This window comes from Mastacembelus armatus, chromosome 8 (assembly GCF_900324485.2).
Source record: "Mastacembelus armatus chromosome 8, fMasArm1.2, whole genome shotgun sequence".
Taxonomy (NCBI): domain Eukaryota; kingdom Metazoa; phylum Chordata; class Actinopteri; order Synbranchiformes; family Mastacembelidae; genus Mastacembelus; species Mastacembelus armatus.
In genome coordinates this window covers 11,756,537-11,781,691 of record NC_046640.1, presented here as the reverse complement: position 1 = coordinate 11,781,691, position 25,155 = coordinate 11,756,537, and the positions used below count along the sequence as shown (strand labels likewise).

General features: G+C 40.3%; 2 protein-coding genes and 3 non-coding genes across 5 annotated transcripts; 1 reads left to right on the top strand and 4 right to left on the bottom strand.

Moving 5' to 3' along the window:
• Nucleotides 1-18,341: 18,341 nt before the first annotated feature.
• rps11 (ribosomal protein S11) lies at nucleotides 18,342-20,278 on the bottom strand. The gene is made up of 5 exons (XM_026325207.1): nucleotides 20,186-20,278; nucleotides 19,562-19,702; nucleotides 19,256-19,331; nucleotides 18,872-19,001; nucleotides 18,342-18,541 (listed from the first exon to the last, which is right to left on the bottom strand). The coding sequence occupies exons 1-5, from the start codon at nucleotides 20,198-20,200 to the stop codon at nucleotides 18,418-18,420; spliced, it is 486 nt and encodes a 161-aa protein (XP_026180992.1). The 5' UTR covers nucleotides 20,201-20,278; the 3' UTR covers nucleotides 18,342-18,417.
• On the bottom strand, nucleotides 18,644-18,729 carry LOC113141720 (small nucleolar RNA SNORD35). The gene has a single exon (XR_003296796.1). It is a non-coding gene; the product is annotated as a small nucleolar RNA SNORD35 (small nucleolar RNA).
• LOC113141717 (small nucleolar RNA SNORD35) lies at nucleotides 19,098-19,182 on the bottom strand. Its single transcript, XR_003296794.1, has one exon. It is a non-coding gene; the product is annotated as a small nucleolar RNA SNORD35 (small nucleolar RNA).
• Nucleotides 19,407-19,490, bottom strand: LOC113141719 (small nucleolar RNA SNORD35). The gene has a single exon (XR_003296795.1). It is a non-coding gene; the product is annotated as a small nucleolar RNA SNORD35 (small nucleolar RNA).
• Nucleotides 20,279-20,333: 55 nt separating the features above from the next.
• LOC113141026 (apoptosis regulator BAX) lies at nucleotides 20,334-23,828 on the top strand. Its single transcript, XM_026325206.2, has 6 exons — nucleotides 20,334-20,655; nucleotides 21,354-21,402; nucleotides 21,498-21,656; nucleotides 21,783-21,918; nucleotides 22,034-22,138; nucleotides 22,251-23,828. Exons 1-6 carry the CDS (start codon nucleotides 20,625-20,627, stop codon nucleotides 22,347-22,349), a joined length of 579 nt encoding a protein of 192 aa, XP_026180991.1. The 5' UTR covers nucleotides 20,334-20,624; the 3' UTR covers nucleotides 22,350-23,828.
• Nucleotides 23,829-25,155: the final 1,327 nt, after the last annotated feature.

Sequence of the window (25,155 nt, the reverse complement as noted above, 5' to 3'; positions counted from 1 at the left end):
GGTCTGTTTAGTTCCAGTAGTGCCTGTGGGAAACTGCAGCATTACTGTGGCTTATATTTAACCAGAACATCACTGCTCCTTTTTACCTTATTTCCTGAGCATGAACCAATAATATATCAAGTGAATAAATGTCACTTCCACTAGTGTGTGCTTCAAACACAGTTAGTGTTAGATCTTATGCTCTGCCAGTCTTGTGAGCAGATGGATGGCAGGTGCATCTGCCTGTCTGCACTCTGGCATTAATCTCCTTTAGAAAGCAGCAGACCCCTGCCCGAACAGGCTTCCATACGGACACTGCACAGTGTTTAAGAGAAAGCAGTCTGTGGCCGAGCCCTGACACCACCACAGATGTGCTGAGGTTAGGCTGGACACAAACAGCCCTGACCCCAGTTAGGGCCTCCATCCCTGCTGCAGAAAGGTTGTCAGGTTTCTGACAGGGATCTAGAGTGAGCCCTCCCTGGCTAAGTGGGTCCAGTATCATTAAAATCTGTGTAATGCATTCACTGAGGCAGGACTGCCCCCCCCTCCCTCGATTTGAGGCCACACTTACTCACTGGCTCTTTCCCACAACCTCCAGGCACCTTGGAGGAAGTCATCCATGCATAACTTTGCTCCTTAATCAAAGACTGAATGTAGAAGTTGTCCCGGAGGTTGGCTGCTGCAAGTGCGGCATTAGCAAAGCACATGCTGTCTTTTCACTGAGAAACAATGCCGCCCATTGTGTCTGGCCACAAGTGTCTATTTTGATTTAAAAGGGGATCTCACAAGCAGACAATGAAGAGGGGATATCAGAAATAGCACGAAGGATATGTTCAGGACTGCACGCCATCAGAAAAATAACGAGCCCCCGTTTCTCAGCATCATCCTCAAGATAAAAGACAACACAACGTTAAAAACAACCAGACTTCGTCTCGGCCGATGTCAAAGATATATATATATATAAAGACACCATCGCCTGCTTGAGCTGCAGATTAATTTCTTCTGTAACTGCTTTGACAGGTTAAATTTATCTGTTTTGAACTGATGTAACCACCTCCACTGAGGCTCTTAGACATGTCAAAATAAGAGCTTAGTATGAGAGCATTGGATTCCTGGATTAACACTGATAACAACATTAGACTCCTCATTAGTGAAAGTGATCCTGACATACAAGCCCATCTGATAATAATGTTACAGGTCTAAGAATAAATCAAACTTCTCTTCAATAGAAAGAAGGAATTGTTGTCCCATCCCACCACCTTCGGCCTCCTCTCTGGTTTATAAATAACAGTGACATCTTTAAACAGGACATTGTTTTGGCTATTGTCTTCCCATCCCTGACCACTGATGCTGAAGCACAGTGGTAAACATCCTCTGACCCTCCTACCTCTTCACTCCCATGGATGAAATTCTGACCTCATGTTCTTAATCCTTAGTTACACTATCCAGGCCTCTGTGTTTGAGAAATGTGCAGAAAAATGTGGCCATGATTTTTGCTTTAAGGAGTCAAAGAGGGCATACATTTTGACTTACACCCCAATCTTTACATGATTGTATACTTGTATGCATTTTTCAGTTTCTTCATAAAAAAGCTGAGGGGAAGCACTAGAAATACAAAAAAATGAAAAATACTGGAGCAAGTGTGAAAAAAAGACAATAAGAACGCGGTTTAGCTGATGAGATGTTAAAGGAACGAGCTCTCACTTTAGATCGGAGAAATCAAACTTGCTTAGACATGGTTTCTCCGTTCAACATGATTAGAGTCAACATCAGACTGTTTAAGATGAGCCTTTTGAAAAGATGTTTAGGGGCTTAGAGCAGGGGGTGTGCTGGCGTGGTGGCTCCCCATTCTTCCCATTCTCCAGCTTTCCATTTTCACTGGAATGAAGGCCATCTATCAGGCGCTATAGGTCTTTTCAGAGCTGAATAAAAGGATCACTGTGATCGGACCTGTCTGTGGGTTACTCAGACATGGGACACAACAGATGTGTTAAACGTAGCCAGCTCCCTGACAAAAAGCACGGAGAGCTGAGGCTGCAGGCTCTCTAATAGAGAGGCAGCTTTATGTTAATTGCTGAATGGAGTCGGTCAAAGCTGCTGCATGTTTTTGGTGAGCACATTCAAGGAATCCCACATCATAAAGGAGCTCACAGTTCCCGCCACTTTAAGGAAGGGACGAGAGAGCGACAAAGAACAGGCCATAAAATCGTAACAAGACCTAAAACCAAACTGCAACTTTAGATCTGCCCAAGACCCTCTGTGTCATCTCATCTGCATGTAAAACTACAAGAAGAGGCTGTTTTTGAAAGGTTTGGAGTGTTCTGACTTAAGCAGGAAGATTCGTGCCCCCGTAAAAAAATCAATACCAATGACATCAAGTCTTGTCTTGTGTTTTGATATTATCTAACTTCAGGTAGATAGTATTAAAACAGCTCTCCTGCTTTTTTGTGCATGCACTCAGTGATCACCTCACCAGTTTACGGTACTCGGACAATAAACACTATGTAGAGCTAAATTAATAATTAAATTAAGTAATTCACAGAATATAGTAAGTAAACATGGTTGGCAGATTATTCTCTGGTTAATAAAATTAGTGGCAAATGAGGTATTCGGGTCATTTGTCTGTGAATGGATACCACGCCACGCTTACCTCCTGTATTCCTGTGGGAATCAGGATAATGCAGAGATTACTGCGCTCTGTCACAGCAGAAATGTTTCATTTTAATTACCCCCACTAAGTTCCTTATAGATTCGGTAGCACGCAGTGCAGTTTATATACCACTGTGTATGACATATCATATAGCCTATGTATTTCCTCTCATTTAGAAAGAGTGAATTCAAATTCTGCGCCCCAGGATCCTTTTGGGACGCTGAAGGAGGAGGAGCAAAGATCCCTGCATCAAACCCTGGAGCCTAAACAATAGGAGCTTGGCGTGGACAGCCTAAGGCAAAGCCATCTGTCGCAGAGAGTGGAGTCCCTTTGTCAGATACTGTGGAATGTGAAGACAGATTGAGGGGGGCCGTGCGATTCCTTTAGGGCCTGGCAAGGCAGCAGGCAGTGCCGGGAGCCCAGACAGAAACAAGTGGGAACTCCCTCTCCTTCTGTCTCATTCAGCAGTCACATGACAGAGTAGCAGGATGCTACACCTGGGAAAATGAAAAGGAAAAATGTTTCGAGAATGGTCTTTTATAAAAATCCACGTCACTCGTGTTCTCATCAGATGTTTCAATTAAAGGCATTAGTGCTTTTATTTGTTAAGGTGGGATGAAATGAATTAATTTCCTCTCCCACTGTGATGTTTAAGAGTCTGATGGAAGCTGGAGCCCTTCTAGGTCAGGGCAGCATTTTCATGCTTGGACAATGACCTCTAACCTTCTCAGCAGGTGTGTGTGGATGGCCTCTATTGAGAGAAGCCGGTCCAGAAGCTCTGGTTTTTTGAGTGGGAGGGGGGAAGACAGGGCAGATGTTGTATGTGAAATCCCCCAGGGAAAGTGTGCCACTGCCAAATGATGGGGTCAGGGCAAAAGGGCAGATCCGTGACACAACCAACACAACAGGCAACCCCGGTTTCCATGGCAACCTGCTGCATCACTAAGTCGTGTGGAACATAAAATGGGACTTTAGATTTTAGGGATCACTGACAAAACAAGCCTTTATTCAGCTTCTGAACACAGATGAACTGCAGAATCTGGTTCAGAATCAGAGCCATGAGCAGATTTACGTTTGAGCACATCTGCAGGTACAAGAAACTGACTGAGCTGAATGCATTTCACAGTAAAAGCCACTGAAAAATTCATTTCAATTTAAAATTATATAGCAAAATTAAGTGAAAGAAAACTACTACACTAGATTTTAGGAGTACTTTTCAGTGGACTACAAAAATTTTATGACTACAGTTACAACAAAACAATATCTGGTATATTAACATTCATTTATGTATTTTATAACAATATAGCAGTCAAGAGCCATAGTAGGCACTTACCTCTTATATGACATTATACACATTACATACATATATTACATAATACTTTTAGATGAGAACACTAATGTACATCCAGGATTTTAAATGCAGGACTTTTATGTTTGACATTCTTACACTGTTGATTTTGTACTTTTACATAAGTAAATGAGCCAGTGACAGTGTTTCACTGTGTATCATTCTCATCATGCCTTCCTCTGTGTTTCTCTGTGTTCAGTTTTTACACAGACTATAATAAGAAGCCTTAATGTCTGAGGACAGTTTCAGCTGCAGCTCTTCAAAGCCACATGGTGCAGCAGAAATAAGCCGAAGATAAAAGCACAGCTTGTTGTCCTGACTGTTTACTGTAGCTGAACTGTGACTCATTTCCTTTGAGGTGACGGCTGCAGAGGAATGTGACTTTTCACCAACGGCTTTGATCAAACTCTGGTATCATCAGCTTATCTCAGTATGCACTAAACGGGCAATAAACCTTTCACTTCAGGTCACCAGCCGTGGCACAGTGACTCTGGTGAGCTGGTCGTATCTTTATTGGAACAAAATTTCAGGAGGGTATTGGGGAAAGCTTTGATTCAGTACACTGCTAAAATCCTTAGCGGACATAACAACATGTTATCTTAGTGTCAAGATGTTACAATAACAGATCACTGCCAAGCTTATTAAAGGAATTTACTGTCCAGAGTTTTACACAATTACAACTTTACACCATCTGACCGTGAACATCAAAGATTACAGGGGGGTAAAGGCCATGTGATATTCTTTAAAAGTCATAATTTGAAACTCGCAACTTTATAATTAATAAACCACACTGCACAGCAACACAAAGAGCTTTGTTCCTGACAAGCAGTGCTCAAAGGAGGAGCCAACTTGAGTAATAAATAGCTTGAGGGAAACAAAAGAGGTTACGAAACGCTCTGCAGAAGCACGTTTTAAATGAGTGTGTGTGCAGAATTGTTGCTTTATAGTCTTGGTGTTTCTTTCTGCCAGACCTTGTCCGTAAAGGACCATTGTTCATTGTGCCAGGGTTTCTCTGTCCGGCCACAAAGGACACTGTGACAATGCTCGTAAGCCAAATGCTTGCCTCTTCTACAAGGAGCTGTCAGTCCAGTGACACATGACATTTATATAACATTACTGGGGTCACAGCCCACCGTCAAGATGATTGGTGTGAATGAAAGAAAGTGGGTCAGGGCTCTGGACAAATCTTGAACTTCAGCCGGCATGAAAAAAGCACAGGCCGATGCTTGGTCATACAGTCTACAAAGAACTCCTTATAGACTGGCCATGTTTCTAAAAAGCCATTGTTGAAGAAACTGAAGGAACCTCTCAACAGGACAAAAGGAGTTTCAAAATGCTTCCATGAAAATACTTGGTAGGCTTGGACAGTTATCTCCAGCCCCTCTGTTTTCATTCAACACAAAGTGGAGCTGAGGATGACTAGAAGCAGGTAGATTTCAGCCTCTGTTTGTATTGGGGAAGTTTAGTTATGGCTCACAACATCTATATTACACAAGAATCAAGGTAAAACAATATGACAGGAAACTCAGCAGTTTTTATTCTTTGCAAATGATTCCTAAACACATCAGATAAGGTTGATTGATGAAGCTTTTGTGTTCATCTCCATCCAAACCCAGAATATAAGGCTCAGAGTCCATATCTATTTGCCAGAAAGGCTAAAGATACCTTCATACCTCTCTGAGCCAGTACAAATATGGAAACTGCACCACTGCCAGAGGTGGAAGGAGGAGTCCCTTCCTCTCTAGGAATCTCTCTCTGATTAGCAGTAAAAGGGTCATCGTCTTCTGACATTTCTTTGTCTCTGTAGTATTGACGGAAAAGAGCTTGTTTTCCCAGGTCATCGCTGCGTCTGTTTCACTGCTCTTAACCAAAGCTTGGCTGACCTCTCTCACCGTGGCCTCAGCAAGACAACATGAACAGTGTCACATCTCCAGGAAGAGTCATTGTGATTTGCTGTCTGCATGTTCTGAATGATTACCTGGATATTTGTTCCTGTCATAGCACCAAAATACTCCAGAGATGCAAGAAAACATCAGGGCAGTGTTGACGTTTTAGGATACACACTGTTAAATATGTCTACTCAGATGTAGTTAACATCTATCAGTTTGAGGGCAAATGGCAGTTAGACACACAACTGTCTAAGGACAATGCCTCTTCTTTAAAAAATCATATACTGGTTGTGTTGACGGTAAAAATCTCCTGCCGAGAGGAACTTTAAAACACGTTTTGCTGAGGCAGTTTCTTTGTCATTATCCTCAATCAGGATCCTATCTGTGTGTTGGCAGAGATTGGAATAACAGGACAAATACTGAGGAGGATGTGAGCCACCCAAACGCCGACCTCCATCTGCACAGCTTCCTCTCCAATCTCCCTGGGTGGGACTGCTCCAAGCCTGTTAAAACTCACACATATATACTGTTCCACAATCATGTCTCCAATTATGCGGCGTTAGGCCTTCTCACTCTGCTATAATGCTGAGGTTAGGGACCCTCATCGTCAAGGGTTTGTTGCAGTTGGGCTGCTGCCACCAGAGATATGAATCTGTAGTCATGGAGCAGGAAATCAAAAATAAGCTGTAGAACACACTAAATTAGTGGAAACAGCTAGTTAATCCGCTTTCACCATAACAATAAAGTAACAGACTTGTTTCTCAGAAAACATTTTCAATGCTGAGATCATCTGGAAGAGAAAAAGAATCATCTTGCACAAGACACTGTGGGAAAATCAAACCAGGGCCACACTGTACTGCCTGTATTAATTTAAGTAAACAGTATGGTGGGACAAATCCAACCACTGCAATAGAAGAGCTCTAGCATATTGTCTATTACTAGTCTTATGGTGTGGTCTGTTTGATGCAGTAATAATGCTTGAATAAGAGCTGACAGGAATAATGCTAATAAATTTATCATGGTGCTAGTTTTGTAGTATTTGGGGACAAATTTCACGAGCATCCAGGCTGGCCATGGTAACATAGATAAAAAGGTTCCACTGTAGTTCCACTTCCACTGTAAAGGACAGCTTTATTGCTGAACCAACACCTTTTGGCTTATGGCCTTTCTCACAGTCAGCATGAAGCACAGAACAAGAACACTTAAACTGTAGGTTTATCAGTGTTATTTAATTGTATCATCTAGGGATCTTGAATATTCATTAATTCATTATCTATACCCACTCTGTAGTAAATTTATTACATCCAGCAGCTCTGGAGATTTTTCAGTTTGGACCCAAGACGTGGACCAACCAACATACTGACACGACCCTATATAGGCAAAAAAAATTTTATATCCCTCATTTTGCACCAAAGTTGTTATTAAATATTTTAAAATAAGCTGAACTCTCTGAAAACATTAATTATTGATTTAGACAGATAAAATACACATCCTGGTTTTTATCTCCAGCAGCATGAGGAAAAGGAAGACAAGCAAGATCAGCATGTGGCTTGAATTTGCCTGGTTGGCCCATTTTGCCTTCTGAGCGAAACACTTCCAACCTTTATGGAGAATGAGGTTCAATCTAATGCATCGCTCAAATCCCTCAGGAAGTGTCTGCACCAGTGCAAGCGGAGGAAGTTTACTCTGCTGTTCAACAGATCGCTGTTTATGTTGGGGCCCCCTCGCCTAGGATGCAGAGTAACTTTGATTTTTTTTTTTTCTTTCCATGTGTGTGACATTATATTAGCCACTTTTTTCCACATGATAAGTGAAACACAAACAAACGGATTCTGTTGTTGCTGATGGAGCGTAGGATGTAGCTCTAGGATAAATCACTGAGATGGCTTCAGTGTTGTAACATACTGGTGTTGAAGTTGTTATGCTTTTTTTATATAATTGATATAAAACCTGCCAAAATAAAGGCATTTACAATGTCAGATCACAGAGATATTCTGATCAAATGTGATTAAACTAGAAAAACATCTTAAATTACTACAAATATGTTTTTACTTTGAAAAACATTAACTCCCCGCAATTGACTTTTAATATTGGAAAGTCGTATTGAAGCACTTTGAAACCATTAATGCAGCTATAACTTTTTCATTAATTTGAGAACTCACTAAAGATGCTCTAGCTAAAATCTGCTACTTGTCCGTTAAGCCATTAAAATCAGCAGTCACCAGCTACAAAAACCTGCTTTTGTAAACCACAATAATAATTCTCTGTGGTGATTCAGCTCATTACCATTGTAAACTTCATATGTGCTGAGTATGAATGGAAAGTTTTTTTTGTAGAAATGCAAAATCACTGAATGCCATTTTGTTCCCAGAGGCCTAACTTCGCAAAACATTAAAGTTTCCTGTCTTTGAATTATGGTGGTCTTACAGATGCAATTTATCTTAAGATGAGGAGATTTGGTGTTTGTTTTAGTGGGAGAAAAAAAAATGTAGGATTTGTTTTTTCATTGAGGAATGTTTGGGATTTGCTGTTATCTTCATCATGTTTTACACACTGCAGTGAAACAGAGATGCTCTGGGAGCCAGGCACACAATGCACAGGGTTATCAGCTGTGTCACTTTGGTTACTTTTGCGGTGAAATCCCCCTTTGTTTCTGAGGGAGGGGGCCACAATTTGTTTTGCTGCAGAAAAGGCATGCCAGACATGGCCGCAGCTTCCACTGAGAACACGGAGGTCACGCTCTGTAATTTGGTGTCAATTCCCCTTTTTCGCACAAAGACGCCATTTAGATAAGTCTTTGCAAGTTCTTGTATTCAGATCGCTGATGGAGATTTGTGACTTCAAATTACCCTTAAATACATAATGGCTCCCTCGATAAATATCTCCACAACAGATATCACAAATCTTGACTGCATCAACATCTGTTTCCCATAGCTACAGATCAACTGATTTACAAATTGAAGTGACTTTGAGGAAATTGTCCTCAGACATTGAATTAGTGAGTTTTCTTATCATCTTTCTTATCAAATTGTGATGTCTGTCACTAAATGTGAGTTGTTAATGAAAAAGTTTCAGGATTCATTTGACATCATGACATCAGTTTTTGTTTTCTTAATCTAGTTAAGTCCCAATTTAGGTTTTGTCCAAATTAAAAATATACTAACAGCATCATTAATATTGAAAGAACTTTACATTACACATTACATATGTATATTTGATTTGTAACGAGTTGTTCTACCTAGAAAGGTACCAGATCCCCTGAACTGAGAATCACAAAATCCATACATTGAAACCATGTCTCCCATAATGCTAAACTGATTCAGATTTGAGATTGTTCCACTACACTGAAGCTGTGGCTGTGGCTCAGGGGGTAGAGCAGGTCGACCATGAGCCAGAGGGATGGTGGTTCGATCCTTGGCTTCCCTGGTCTAGTTTGTCTTGCCCAAGGACACTTGGTTGTGGTGTGTCTGTGAGTGAGTAGATGAAAAGTGCTTTAAGTACATTTGAGAGTAGCAAAGTGCTATACAAGTATAAGACCATACTGAAGCTTGAACTTGAAAGTTGTTAAATCTGAAGGAGGTCCCAGGTGACATATACAGAATTCAGTTTCCTTTCTGCTGATTTCACATAAAGATCTCACTAGGTGTGCACTTTTGTTCTCTCTTCAGCTGCATTTTGCTGAAGCAACAGCATCCCCTTTTTCTGTTGATATGGAAACTGGTATTGAAACATGTCATTGTGAAACTTCTTTCTTCCTGTTTTGTTTGCAGCCAACAAGCACAGGGTTTGACATAATGTACATCCTCTTTAAACTAGACTTTTAAAGGTACACCCATACAAAGGAAAAAAGGTCAGGACATCACAACCTCCATTATTTTCAATTTTGTCTCGTTACTTTGAAATCTATTCAATGTCAACTTTATGGCAGTGTGAATATCTAAGCTAACTGGGGTACAGTTATACAGTAACATAATGGTAGTGTACTGGGCATATAGCTAAATAAGTGTGTTGTCCTTTACAGTATCTGACCCAGAGTGCAGAAAAATCATTCATTATCAGTCATTTGGTGATATACTTTATTAGACTGTTATCTAGCACAGCCCCCTTGGCCCAGTGGCAGCTGGGATTGGCTCCTCACGAACCTGGATGTGCGGTGAACGGATGGATGGACAACCAGTTTAATGGAAATTATAATATTTAATATTCACATCTTCAATTGGAAAAATTTGCCTTTTGCTGAATGTCATAGACAGCACAGGTTAATGTTTTAGGTCTTCCTTTGTTTTGAGGGAAGCAATTGCCTCTTTGGTGGACAGTTTGTTAAGGCCTCCTGCATGAGAATATTATAACATAGACCTATTTATCTGAATATATGTTAAACAGATAACTTCTAAGAGGAAATGCAGTTGTAATGTGGAACTAGATCTTCTCAGGAGATATCATAGAACACTATTTATATTACATATAGCCTATTTATTATTTTTGACACAGCAGTTCAGTTTCCCATCCATAGTGTGAGCTGTTATACTGGAAAGGTACACATTCAGAATGTATATGTAATGATCCAGCAGGGCTCAGTGAGAACTGTGCCACTGTGACTAATATTTGATGGTGGGAACCAAGGTCATGCAGGAACTGGATGGTACATTCTCAGGGTAAATGACTAAGTGAAAATGAAAACAGAGAGGAAGAACGAAGACAACAACAACAAGATTCCCTGCAATACTGTGGTTTGGTTTAGTAGGTTGCAAGAATTGGGTTTTCAGAATGCAACCAACTATGGTTACCCAAAGCGGCAAATTTATGGTTTGACAGTTTGTGAACTGATGGTGAAAGACTGGAAAATGTTCTCCCACTGTGTCAAGACAACAGAACAGCAATAAACAATTTAAATGACATGGTAGATGATTGTGTCAGAGTTTACATTTCACTTCTTTTGTTCATTGTCTGAGAAAAATATTCCATGTTAAATACAATGACTAATACAGAAAAGTCCTCTGTTCTCAAAGTCCTGTGTTCTCAACACAAAGCAACCACACCTCATTTAGAAACAGCAATAAGACATGCACTTCTAAGAATAGCTATCCTGATAATCGCAGCAATCTGTGCCTTAAACTCAAAATATACAGTAGCTGTCTGCAGGTCCCAATAAGAAATGAGATCCACCAGAGGGGGCAAGACGGAGAGATTGATTACTCTGAAGTTTCCCATGATCCTGCCTCTCTCCAGGGAGACCAAGCCTCTGCTCCGGACGCTACGTAGGTCTCTCAACTGTCATTATCACCGATGGGAGCCACAATAGTCCAGAGAGATGAGATAACATTGTAAGTGGTGGAGCAGCAGGTGAGAGGCTCAACAGGGCACTATTAGGTGTCCCAGTCCCAGGGTGTAGCATTGCCTGGGGCCTCAGGGGCCTCGGCCCCACCATCTGCCAGGGTGAATTCCTGCTACTGGAGGGGAACCGCTCAATAGCAGCACAAACTGTTGCTTTGGGGCATTACTTTGGGTTTATCCTGTTACCTTTTATAGAAGTGTTACACTTTACAGTTCTTTTGTTACAGCCTCAAACACAAGCTCAAAGAACACAAGAAACCTCAGTAAATAAAGGACAGAAACTTCTGGTATTTGTGTAGTAATCCTTTGTCCCTTCATTATCAATAATCTTCTTTATCTATTGATGTCTTTTAAGTTCTGCTTGATACAGCTGTAACAGAGCAAGTCTTTGTGTATAAATGTATTTCATCTCCAGACCCAAGTCATCTGACATCGTACATGAAGTGATAATAATACTACTTGTTAGAAATGCAGGTCAGATCATGCTTGTTTTCTGGACTGTCGGCTTCAGGGCTCCAGTGTGAGGCCATCAGTCAGCAGGAGCACACCCCAGGGATCCTCTGATGACAGCCGTGGTGGATGGCTCACACATGACCCAGGAGCACTGCTGCACGCAACACTATGTCCTGCGATGTGCCAGCACCAGCACACGCTTTGATCTGACAACATGGTGTAAAATTGGAGATACCCACCTCCCTCACACATGCCAGACATGCAGTGTGTCTAACACACAGGCATGAACATGGCTGAACATGAGAATATTGAATTTAGGGCTGTGGTGAAAATCTAACATGTGGCTGCAGAGCTCTCCGTTTACAGACAAGCCAGGTGAGCAACACTCAATCAAGGTTTTGTAATGCTCTTTGAAATGAAGCTCTGCAGCAATGAAGCACGGTTGAAACTTTATCTTCTAGGTTGTTTTCACTCACATGTAAATAGTAATCAGCAATAGAAGTAATAGTGTTTTCATAAAGCAGTGACAGACACATTTTCAGAGACATATCAGTTTTCCTGATGAAATAAAAGAAGTGTGTGAGGGAAAGGCAGCAACCACATCTGCTAAATCACTTAAAATCAGTTAGGAAGCTCATGGTGCTGTTGTTGTGACTGTGACCCAAACCTTTAACCTGAAAGCAATAGATCTTGACATGCTCATATCCACCATATCTATTTCCCTGATAAGCCCCAACATTAGACCACCCCAATCCAGATTTCATATATTACATACAATTTGGAGAACAAACACATGTAAATCGTTTATTTCTGAATAAAATAACAACTATATTTATCAATAGGATGTTGTTGGACACCAGCCTGCCTTCAGTCCAGGAACACAGGCTGTCTTTGTGCGGATCTGAAGGGCTGATGAAATGTCCAGATGTGGAGGGTGACCCTGTGCTGACCCTTGGCAGAACCCACAGTGTTTCTTTTGTGCACCCCAGCAGTGAGCCGCTGGACACTGAAGGATTTAATGGTCACATATTATACTGCAGTGAAAAACTAGCACGAAAGTCTGTGGTAACAACATAAACAAATTTTACCTTTATTCACTTCTTTTACTGAATTGTACAAAGAAATGTAGTACATCAACAGGTACTACATACATTTTGGTAGGATGTTATATAAACTTGAAATGAATTGCATTCTTGATGATAAAGATAGCCCTTCACAATAAGTGTCTCCGCTGATATCATTTTATGCAGAAGATTCTGTTCAACACACAAATCAGTCAGCAGTGATGGAAAGCAATTAAGTACATTTGCAAAATGCATAAATACATATGCATAATGCAAAATACATATTTGTCTAGAAAGCTACTTTTGAATCTAGCACTGTCTGAGATGGGGCTTCTTGTTCAGTGTTGACAGAACTGACCAGAGGATGAAGGGCTGTTACAGCCCCCACTCTAACACAACATCACATTGCCTCCATCTGTTCAGCCCATCAGGTCTGCTGCTGCTGTTTCTGCTGGAAAATAGTTTGGGTGCTGGTGACAGCCTCCAAACAACCCAGAATGAGGATCCAGCATGGGACTACATGACCGCCCTCCAACCCAAACCTCCTGCTGAACCACCAGAAGGCCTCTGTTTTGATAGTGGCCATTACCCTCATTGAGTGGACTCTCTGAACTAACATCCCTGCCATTAGATACACAAGTAAGCATGACTGCAAGCATGCTCCATGACACTGAGTAAACATGTTGGCAAAGCAAAGGAATGTGACATGACAGTGTGTCTACTGCCAGAAGAGAGACGTCAGTATGACTGTACTGTTTCAATGCATGATATATGTTTGATGAAAGATCTGGATTTGTATGTCTGGATTCATTCTCTACTTGTGGAATAAATTTAGTCTGTAGACACAGAGATGGCTTTCTGCCCTGACCTTTACAGCCTGGATGGGTTGCCAGCTTGTGACGGATGGAGCACAAAATCTAAATCTGCACTATTCACCTTCACCCTTTGACAATGCCTCCAAATGGACAACTAAGAAGATGGAGCAACACTGTTTTCTCTATTAACCACATGAGTTCACCATTCAAAATATTAGCACAGTAATGTGCTGGTTTCAAGTTATTGTACCTGTCAAATATTTGTTTTTAAATCCAGCATTAATGTAGGACAACAGATAAATTATATGTAATCTATGATAACATGCAATTACACCAAGAATTGTTCTGGTAGGTGATTCTTCTTTGAGGAGTCAAGGTCAAATAAATAAGACAATGTTATAACAGTTAAAATTTACTGGAACCATCTTCTGGTTATATTGCCTGGTAATGCTAATGTTTTTCTGTATGGTTTATAAACAATGAAAATCAAACTTACTTTTACTTGTACTTAGTCTTTTGCCGCTTTTGAATCTATCCCAGGTTCAGTTTCATCAGTACAATACACAGATGTCTTTAGCTTAAATTGTCCAAATGGTCTTATCTTTATTTTATGATTTACAAAATTCACAAAGATCAGCAGATCATACCATATCTGTCGGCTTGGGTTTATTATGGTTATTCAGACTTTTTGTGGGATCAGACCTCTGCCCTCAGACAAACACTCTGATGGAGTGTATATGTACTCTAGTGGGTTGAGTGGCCTGCTGGGCCATAATGCTCCCTGGGGTGTCTGCTCATGAGAGGGCCTGTTATTTGGAGAACATCCTGAGGCCCCTCCCACCCTCCCATAGTGTCTGGGAAAGCCCCAGTACAAGAGAGGACAATTTGTGGTTTGAAGCTGAGACACTGCTGTTTATGTAAATATTGTAGCATGGGTGGGGAGCTGGGAGTTTTGTCACTACAACAGAAACAAATGAGAAAACAGTAATTGAGAGAAATATTATAATATATAATTTTTTCTCAGAGCAAACCCTCAGACTGACGCTTGCTTAGCCTGCTAATCACCAAATGATGGGGCTACTTACACGGCTGAACTAACATTAACCACTTTCTCTTCTTCACATCCTCACCATATGGTCCACATTCACTGGAGCATTAGGGCAGAAACACGTACAGCATCATTATGTTAACAGTGACGCCTCTGCCATCCCACCCAGCAGACAGAAGGCCAGACTGACTGGAGGGTGGAGAATGAACTCACTGATTCCCATACAGACAAGCTGTCATCTTCTCAAGCAGAAATAAGGACACATGCAAATGCCTCAGCTGTTGCAGATGGGTCATGAATGCACTGAGATCCATGCTTGTTGCATTTGCATGTGTTTATTTGGATCTTGGGCACTACTGAACATCACTGCTCTGCAAGGGAATGAGGTCAAATTAGAGCTTCAACATCATCATATAACAGTGACTGATGAGTTAATCCATAAAATGAACTAATCAAGAAAAAAATGCAAATCAAGTGATCACATAGGGTCTTGACTAATTATCCCTCCTGTTCACATAAATGGCTGAAGACTGCCCAGCAAGACATAATCAATGAAGTCAGACATTTAAATGATATGAAGTTAAAGTTAACAATTATGTTTAACGTGGAGATGATCCAGCTGATCAATTACTACTGTATTTGTTTATTAATCCGATATCACAATATCTAATCATCTAAATTTACACATGTGGGACACTTCCCTGAAGTGACAGAACAAGATCATTTATAACATTGATAATCAAAAATTATAGCCTGTGGAGCAATTGAACTTATGCTTCAAATGATTACAAATTACAACAAATAGCTACACTACTGATCATTGTCTGATCAAGCACAGCCCATTGAAACAAAACCATATGCTGTATGTATAAAACAGTTATATGTCCCCCTCTGCTGGACACATTTGTTTTATGTCAAAAAAATGTTTAAAACTTAAAAACCACTGGGGGGCGCTGATGTCTATTAAGGCATAAAGACAAACCTTAATCAATGATAGTCATACCAAGCCATACACACAATGCATAAATTCTGACTCATGTCCTAATCCCATTGGAATCAGTGAACTGGCCTTTTTGTTGTGGGGTCCCTGCAAAAATATGATTGCATTTTTTTCAATGCACCTTGTTTTTCTATTTCAGTGCACACACACACACATTTCAGTGACACTGATATCTCTACACTCACTGGCCACTTCATTAGGTACACCTGTTCAATTGCTTGTTAACACAATTAGCTAATCAGCCAATCACATGGCACCAGCTCAATCCATTTAGGCATGTAGACGTGGTCAAGGTGACTTGCTGAATTTCAAACTGAGTGTCAGAATGGGGAAGAAAGAGGATTTAAGTGGCTTTGACAGGCTGGTCTGAGTATTTCAGAAACTGCTGATCTATGGGTTTTTCATGTGCAACTATCTCTAGTGTTTACAGAGAATGGTCTGAAAAAGAGAAACTATCCAGTGAGCAGCAGTTGCGTGAACAAAAAGGCCTTTTTGATGTCAGAGGTCAGAGTAGAATGGGCAGACTGGTTCGAGATGATGGAAAGGCAACAGTAAATCAAATACCCACTCGTTACAACCAAGGTATGGAGAGTGCCATCTCTGAACCCACAGCATGTGGAACCTTGAAATAGATGGGCTACAGCAGCAGAAGACGACACCGGGTGCCACTCCTGTCAGCTGAGAACAGGAAACTGAGGCTATAATTTGCACAGTCTCACCAAAATTGGAAAATAAAAGACTGGAAAAACGTGGCCTGGTCTGATGAGTCTTGATTTCAGCTGTGACATTCAGATGGTAGGATCAGAATTTGGCGTAAACCAACATGAAAGCATGGATCCATCCTGTCTTGTATCAACGGTTCAGGCTGGTCGTGGTGCTGTAATGGTGTGGGGGGGGGGGGATTTTCCTGGCACACTTTGGGCCCCTTAGAACCAACTAAGCATCACTTAAACACCACAGCCTACCTGAGTACTGTTGCTGACCATGTCCATCCATTTATAACCACAGTGTACCTACCTTCTGACAGCTACTTCTAGCAGGATAATGCACCATGTCCCAAAGCTCAAATCATTTCAAACTAGTTTCTTTAACATGACAATGAGTTCCTGTGCTCCAGTGCCCTCCACAGTCACCAGATCTCAGTCCAGTAGAGCACCTTTGGGATGTGGTGGAACGGGAGATTCGCATCATGAATGTGCAGCCGACAAATCTGCAACAACTGCGTGATGCTCTCACGTTGATGTGGACCAAAATCCCTGAGGAATGTTTACAACTCCTTGTTGAATCTATGCCATGAAGAATTAAGGTAGTTCTGAAGGCAAAAGGTGTGTTAATTTGTATAGCACAATTCATACACAGAGTAATTCAAAGTGATTTATAGAAATTGAAGTACAAAGGGAAGAATTAAAAAAAAAAAAAAAAAAAAAACAGTATAGAATTTAAAAAATGAACTTAAAATGATTAAGAGGGGCAGCATGGTAGAAGAGTAGTTAGCAGGGGCCTTTCTGTGTGGAGTTTGCATGTTCTCCCTGTGCTTGTGTGGGTTTTCTCCAGGTACCTTGGTTTCCTCCCACAGTCCAAAAACATGTATATCAGGTTGATTGGTGACTCTAAAATGATGGACTGGTGACCTGTCCAGGGTGTACCCCTGCCTTTCACCCAAAGAGAGCTGGGATAGGCTCCAGCAGATCCCTGTAACCCTGATTAACAAAAAGTGAGTATAGATTATGGATGGATTTCATGAAGGGACTTATACACATGCAGTGCTGTAAAGTCTATTCTCGGAGCTACAGGAAGCCAGTGCGGAGATCTGAGAACAGGAGTAATGTGGTTGTACTTCCTGGTTCTAGTCAGGACCTGAGCAGTGGCAGTGTTCTGAATGTACTGTAGCTGCCTTACAGCTCGTTTTGAGAGCCCCTTGAGCAGGTCATTACAGTAATCTAACCTGCTGGAAATAAATGCATGGATGAGTCTCTCTAAGTCTGGTTTAGTCATGATCCAAGCTAGAAAGATGTACCTTATAAAATGGCTGGTGACTGTATCTCTAATGTTTCATAGATAGAAAATGTGTGAATGAGCAGTACTGGATACCTTGATCCACAGATCATCTATACATCCTTATTTCTAATTAGGGTCACAGGGATCTGCTGGAGCCTATACTTTGATCCTTTTGTAGTAATTTCACAGATTTCAAACAATAATGCACATATAGAAAGCATATAAGTCTTAGCCTGCAACAAAACATGGATCCTGTTTTATTTTTCTGTTGGTGTTTTCAGTTTGCAATACTTGCAATTGATTAATTTGGTTTTATATTTTGTAGTGATTTTCTAAATAAATACAAATACTCAAGTTTTAGGATTTCTAAGTTGTAGTAGTCATTATGTAAAGATCTAAACATTTTGGGTGGGAAAAGATTTTTCACTGTAGTTTTATAAAATGTATTCATTTATAATAGCATTAAAACCCCAAGGATTTAAAAAGTGCCAATTTCAATTCAGCCAAGGCTCACAACTTCTTTTCCTAGAACATCTTTAATCTTTGTTCGTAATTGTGTGCCAAATTTTCTTTTCTATACATGAGGCCATCTATAACATCCCACCAATCTGCATTATGCATTTAGGCACTAGCAAATAGCTGAACACACTTGAGAAACAAGGGCGAGAAGACCTGGTTATGTGCATGTCTTTTTTTAAATTTTTTTTATTTAGTGGAAATCCAGAGGGGAACATTTTAGACTTGGAAAGACAAACTGCAAAAAAATATTTAAACAAGGTTTTCTTTATTTGACAGAGACAAGTTAGCCAACAGCAGCCGCCTTGTTCATAGTCACACGCCTAAAATTTCTGGAACTGCTTCTTGGCTCCCGCAGCCTTTGTCACTTTGAGGACATTGAACCTCACGGTCTTGCTGAGGGGTCGGCACTCTCCGACAGTCACAATGTCTCCAACTGTGACGTCTCTGCAGAAAAACAACCAAGACAGAAAATGTGTGACTGGGGTATCTGCTGAAGACTGAGCTGATAATTTAAAAAAAGGTTTATTGGAGCAGCGGGTGTACAGCTAGACTGCATCAGTGTTTTGCCAAAGGCAATGTCGTCAAAGCTTCCTGAGCTTGGAAGACCATCGTGAGAAAAAACATCATTTGCAGTAATATGCTTTTTTGCAAGATTTTAACATCACATAAGATGGCATTTGTAAATTATCAGTCTGAAAATAAGATCAGCATCTGTTGGTGTTCCATGTTGACTATAACTGTAAACTCTGAAATACATTGGGAGATGTGTCGTACCTGAAACAAGGTGACAGATGGACAGAGAGGTTTTTGTGCCTCTTCTCAAAGCGGTTGTACTTGCGGATGTAATGCAGGTAGTCGCGTCTGATAACGATGGTCCTCTGCATCTTCATTTTGGTGACCACACCTTTAGAACAAGCACACATGGCGTTACAGTGGGCATTCAATGCATTGGTAAGAGCAGCAGAATGGTTGGAGAAACTGCTCATTCCAGTCCTGTCACTACACTACATCAGTTTTGCCATTAGGCATTGTCGTCAGAACCCAGAGGGCTTGGAAGACCATCGTGAGAAAAAACATCATATGTAAGACAGTGACCTCCATAAATGAAGTTGTTAAAAGTCAGTGGACTTGTGTTTTACGTTTAGGGTTTCAACTGACCAGAGAGAATACGGCCACGGATTGAGACGTTTCCAGTGAAGGGGCATTTCTTGTCAATGTAAGTGCCGTCAATAGCCTGCAGAAAAAACGACAGTACTGTTAGTTATCATCCAATACAATTTCCCCTAGCATCACTTCTCATTTGAACTTTGTCACTGCATCAGCTTTGCCAAAAGGCATCTTCGTCAGAACCGTGCTGGCTTGGAAGACCATCGTGAGAAAAACATCACTTGCAGATTACAATCATGACCATAAAAGTTCCAATTATATTTATCAACGTGAACTAGTTTCCAGTGTGTGATTCACCTCTCTTGGGGTTTTGAAGCCCAGCCCAACACTTTTATGGTACCGGGGCAGCTTTTCCTTGCCCTCTTTGGCACCATCAGCGACCAGAACACGCTTCTTGTTCTGGAAGATGGTGGGCTGTTTCTGATAAGCCCTCTCGGTCTGCACAACAAAAAGATCTCCAATTTAAAACCGTGTTAGACAGAAAGCAAACATCCACACACTGGGTCAATCCATTTCATATAACTGCAGCCGGCACTTCTCGCTAGGTTACATTAACTAGCTGAAGATTGACTTCCTCTTTTCAAAGAACAACTAATCCATCTCTGAAATGACATGTCATTAGATAAATAAGAGGGAAAGTACTCTGGCAGTATAGCTAAAGAAAGGCACTAGTAATGGAACGACTTCAATAGCAGAGGAGTGGCTAACACAGTTAGCATTCCGGCTAGTTTATCGTTACACGAGGGTATGCACATCGCTAACAACAAATGTCAAATGTGAAAGCCCCGAGTCTGGTCTGAAACGGCTCAATAGCCTACATAGGGGTCACGTAATGTCACACGCTCAATATAATACGCCAAACTCTGTTTTAAATAGTATATATAACGATTTTAATCCAGCACGCCGTTTTGCTGAACGTACTTGTGCATCCGCCATCTTTGCCAGCCGAGTCGTAAAGAGGCCTGAACACGCGCGTCACGGACGGAAGACCACGAGGCACCGGAAATGACGTTTACAAAAAGGCGAGGCTTAAAAAAAAATCAACACATATAATTTATTGTTTCACAAAGTTTTCTAAACGCTATACGCAGCGCACAAGTAAATAACACAGTTCGCACTGTTCTTTATTCTTGTTGCAGCCCAAGTTTTCCGACGGCGTCGTCCATTAGCGGTGCGGCAGCGAACTATCGCAGATCTGTAAAATACAGCCAAAAGTGAGTGAGCTCACCGCTGCTGTTCTACGCTTATTTTGTCACATCAGTCACGGTGAGCATTAGTACATCTGAAAACCGTCATCGACTTCCTATAAGCAAATAAATTGTTTTCGCATGATTGTACGGAAGTAGTTAAAGACAACAAGATGGCATCACACCCGGGAGGAGGCGGTCAAGGTACTGTCAAGAATCACTAATATTATAACATTAATTTGACCGTGACAGCGTTGTAAGCAGTTTTCAGACGATATAACACACTAAACTCTTGTTTTGTGAGTGTAACTTGTTCGTATGTAAGTAGTAACATTTGCTGAACTAAGGTTAGCAAGGTAGCTAAACGTTAGCCTTACGTTAGCTAACGTTAGCACTTACTCTGCATTTTTAGCGTTAGCATTAGCCTGATTATCTGGCGATAACGGTGCCGGGTATGACAGTGAGTTAGCAAATAAATAAACACACCGAGGATAGAGATAACAACAGACTACAGTCTTTTATCTCTGAAATGTTAACGATCTCCTCAGATATTCGATATTATGTAACACAAGCCACATTGTTTAACTTAGCTCAAGTTTAACGTGAGCTGAAGCTAATTAATTTAGCTAACATCTAGCATTGTGAATATTGTGGGCTGAAGGTCGATCAGTGGGTTATTTTACATACAACCACACAGACAAATATTCAACATAAAATATTGGATTAATATAAGTGTGATTAATGTAAAGATTGGCCTTAGATTCAGATCGAAGTGACAGTAAACGTCGTGTTAGAGACTAGCTACCACAAATTCTTCGACTATTACTAAATATATGACTCATTCCTGTCACTCTGAAACACTTTAACATTTTGATGCTTTAACATTGGCTTTTGTCTTCCAGGGAATGGGAAGGATCAGATACTGGAAGTAGGAGCTATTCTGTTAAAAGAGTAAGTGTGCTAATGGACACCTTGCCATCTAACTATTGAGCTTGACAAATTGTCAGATCATACGTATGGCTGTATATCTGTTTATACCTGTGTAGTTTCATCTACGAGCGGGTTCAGCGCCATGGAGATGGCAATACTTTAGTGACCAGGGCACAGCTGGGTGGCGGAGAGCCGTGTGACCCAAATCAGAAGAAGCTTGCCCAGTGCCTGCAGCAGATCGGAGATGAACTGGATGCGAATGTAGAGCTCCAAAGGTAGACTACCTGTCTGTGTGTCTGGTACATTAAATTCAAGGTTTAAAGTATTATGCTTTGCAAAGATTTTCTATTAATAACCATATAATTAATCTTTCCACAATCGCTAAATGCTGTTTTTCCCAGACTGATAAATGACTCTTCACTAAGTCCCACAAAAGAAATATTTATGAAAGTTGCCTTGGAGATCTTCTCAGATGGAAAATTCAACTGGGGCAGGGTGGTTGCACTGTTCTACTTTGCTTGTCGACTCGTTGTCAAAGTGAGTTGAGCTTCTCTCGTTTCATTATTAAAAAAAAAACAAAGAGACATATCTGTATTATTCAATTATTTTGGATGAAAAACATCTAGAGAATCTTCCCACCACACTTTTTCAGGCTCTTGTGACCCAAGTTCCTGATATCATCAGAACTATTATCAACTGGACCATGGACTACCTCCGGGAAAATGTCATCAACTGGATAAGGGAGCAAGGTGGCTGGGTAAGAAGTTAACTAGCATATGCAGCTGGAACATATATATTAGTAATTGATTTTCAGCTCCTGATTCCTTGTCAGCCATATGTTAACATACATGTCTTTTTATGATTTTTAGGAGGGTATCCGTTCCCACTTTGGCACACCCACATGGCAGACAGTGGGAGTTTTCTTGGCTGGGGTTCTCACCACTGTTTTAGTCATTCGCAAGATGTGAGGGGTATGTAAAGAGCAGGCAGGAGAAAGATGGGAAGAACTGTCACTGAGGAAAATGATAACAGGAACAAAACCGAAGAACGTGAAGCAAACTGAGAGAACAAATGGAATAGAAACAACTTGTTTGGACATGAGAAACCACTCCTGGTGTCTGCCTCCCATTCATGTCTAAGGATTGGGAGTCTTGACTGAGCGTGTACCGTCATATCCAGGATCCCAGAGCCACTGAGGAAGTGAACGGTGCATGATTTCAGACACATAATGCGGAGTGAAGATATTGCCAGAACATGGAATATGTTTTAGATAATTTATTTTTAACTTGGTACAGGTTTAAGAAAATCAGTCGCTGCAATCTCTTTTCTATCCTAAAAGATGTTTGAGCTGAAATGACTTGTTTAAGGTGAGAGTTTTTCTCTCTGCATTATTTTTCATGGTAGTTTTATTTTTGTTCATTTAACTCACTTTTCTGATCTTTCTGCTATCTCCAGCCATCTTCTCATGGTGTTTATATATTAAAAATTCCATCTTTATATGTATTTGTGAGCATTCACTGTTGTAAGTCTGTTAACAGTCTGCTGGCAATGAGAATGTTGGAGGGTGGTTGCATCCCATCACGATAAAGAGATATTTTTAAAAACAATTATTAGATTTACCAAGAAGGTCATATACATGAAGGGAAAATAACATAATAATTTGGGCTGTCCAATAATAGGAAAAAAATGACATTCCAATATTTTCTGCATTATATATTGCAAAGTAAGTTATGGGCTGTAATTTGTCTACTTGACATCACTTGATTTGAAAGTGATGCATGAGCACAATGTTATCGCAATGCTAACAAAATATATCATGCAGCCCTGTAATAACTGGGTTTAAACAACCCAAATAATTTCCCCATTCTTATAAATCCACCGTTCAACCATATTTTAATGTGTAACTAAAATTGTGTGCAAAGCTGTTTACATCTAACAGGCATCATCACATGGTTTCAGAAAAATTACACAAACAATCTAAATTGCTATTATGTGTAACATTTAGTCAAATGTCATCTTTGGGAAATTTGACCAGCATTTTGTTTCTAATGTGGCTCCTATGAAGATAAATCCCACCTCTTATGTATAATATATTGTGAATGGAACAAGTCATGAGCTGATGCTTCATGTTTTCTATAGAAAATGTTGCATTGCAGACACAGAAAGCTCACAGATGCTTACCTCACTTTACACATATTCAAAAGTACTGTATTTTTACATGAGTTATTCAGACTACAATCTAATTAGACAAAAGGTTTTTATACATTTTCTTGTTTGTCAGTGCCTTGGTGTTTTTTTACTATGAAATCACTTTGATAATCTCGGATTTTCATCTTTTTCTATCACATTTGTAAAACTAAAATTAGTCTGAAGTCTCCCTGAAAATCTTTTTGCAGTGGCTGTGTATGTTACAATATGGAAAATAAATCATTTAATACTTAACTACAGCTGTGGCTAACTCTGTGAGTCTTGATTAGATTTCTGTTCAAGATGTTTATAATTGTACCATCACAAAAAAATGCACTTTGTTTCAACCTAACTAGATTCTGAGAAGATGTGATATTTAACACATACTACAGCTATTATGATTAGATTATTTTTTTTCTCTTTATCTTGAGGATCTAGAAATCATGGGCATACAATTTATAGGCATGTTGGAACAACCCATACAAAAAACCTAATTCAAGTGTGCTCTTAGTAAACTTCTTTTACTTATAATAGAATACACTTTCAGTTTACTTTGTATGTACCTATCAGATATACTAAACAAAATTATACCCTATATACTTGGCTTATACTGATATGTATGTACTGACGTATATTCAGGCAATACTGAAGTGTATTTGGTTTAAAGTGCCAAGTATACAGAAGTATCTAAGTATATTTGGGCTGTACTTGTACTTCATTTTTTGACAAAGATGTAACTAGCACTTATAGTTTATTATACAGCTTACCGGTGTGTTGGGGGGGCTGGACTAGAGATTTCCCAGCATGCCCCAAGACTAGAAACTGTATTTGACCGCTATTACTGTTCCAAGATCACAGTTTGGTTACGTTTCTTTTGTTGTCTGTATTTGTAGCAGTGTGCATGGTTATTTTTTAATCCTGTGTTGTAGTTAATTAGTCTTGTCCAGTTATTTTCATCAGCACACTAAGTATAACCACTGTTGTGATACATGTGCCGTTTTGTTGTGTGGTAGAAACCTCTTTTTGACTACACTGAGCTTTCCATGGGCTCAAAATTAAAGAATGTTATGGAAACTGTCACAAGGTCCTGCCAGTATTTGCTAAAGTATAATTGCAGTGCAATCAGCATAGAGGTAGATTAGTTCTGTACACTCATGTTATTAGTCTTATATTTAAGGAAGTATACTTAGAATACACTTTTATAACTAATGGTGTATATAAAGAAGTATATTTGCAGTTACTTCAAAGTATACTTTTATGATCTAAAAAGTGCGCTTAAACAGGAAATGGAGAACGGGTGTGATAAAAGCCTTCAGTGACTGGAGTCAAAAACCACCTCTTAAACAGCTGCAGGAAGATGCTGCATGTTTCACCAAACTATGGCAGCAAGTGTATTGTTTTATGCTACAGTCTGCTGGGGAGGCAGCATAAAGCACAAGGATTCAAGGCGGATGGACAAACTGGTGCAAATGTCTGGCTCAGTGAGTGCAGCCTCACTGAGGCTGTGGTGGAGAGATGCACACAGAAAAAGGTAGAGGCCATCCTGGAATACACTGACCATCCCCTTCACAACATCCTGATGGTCCA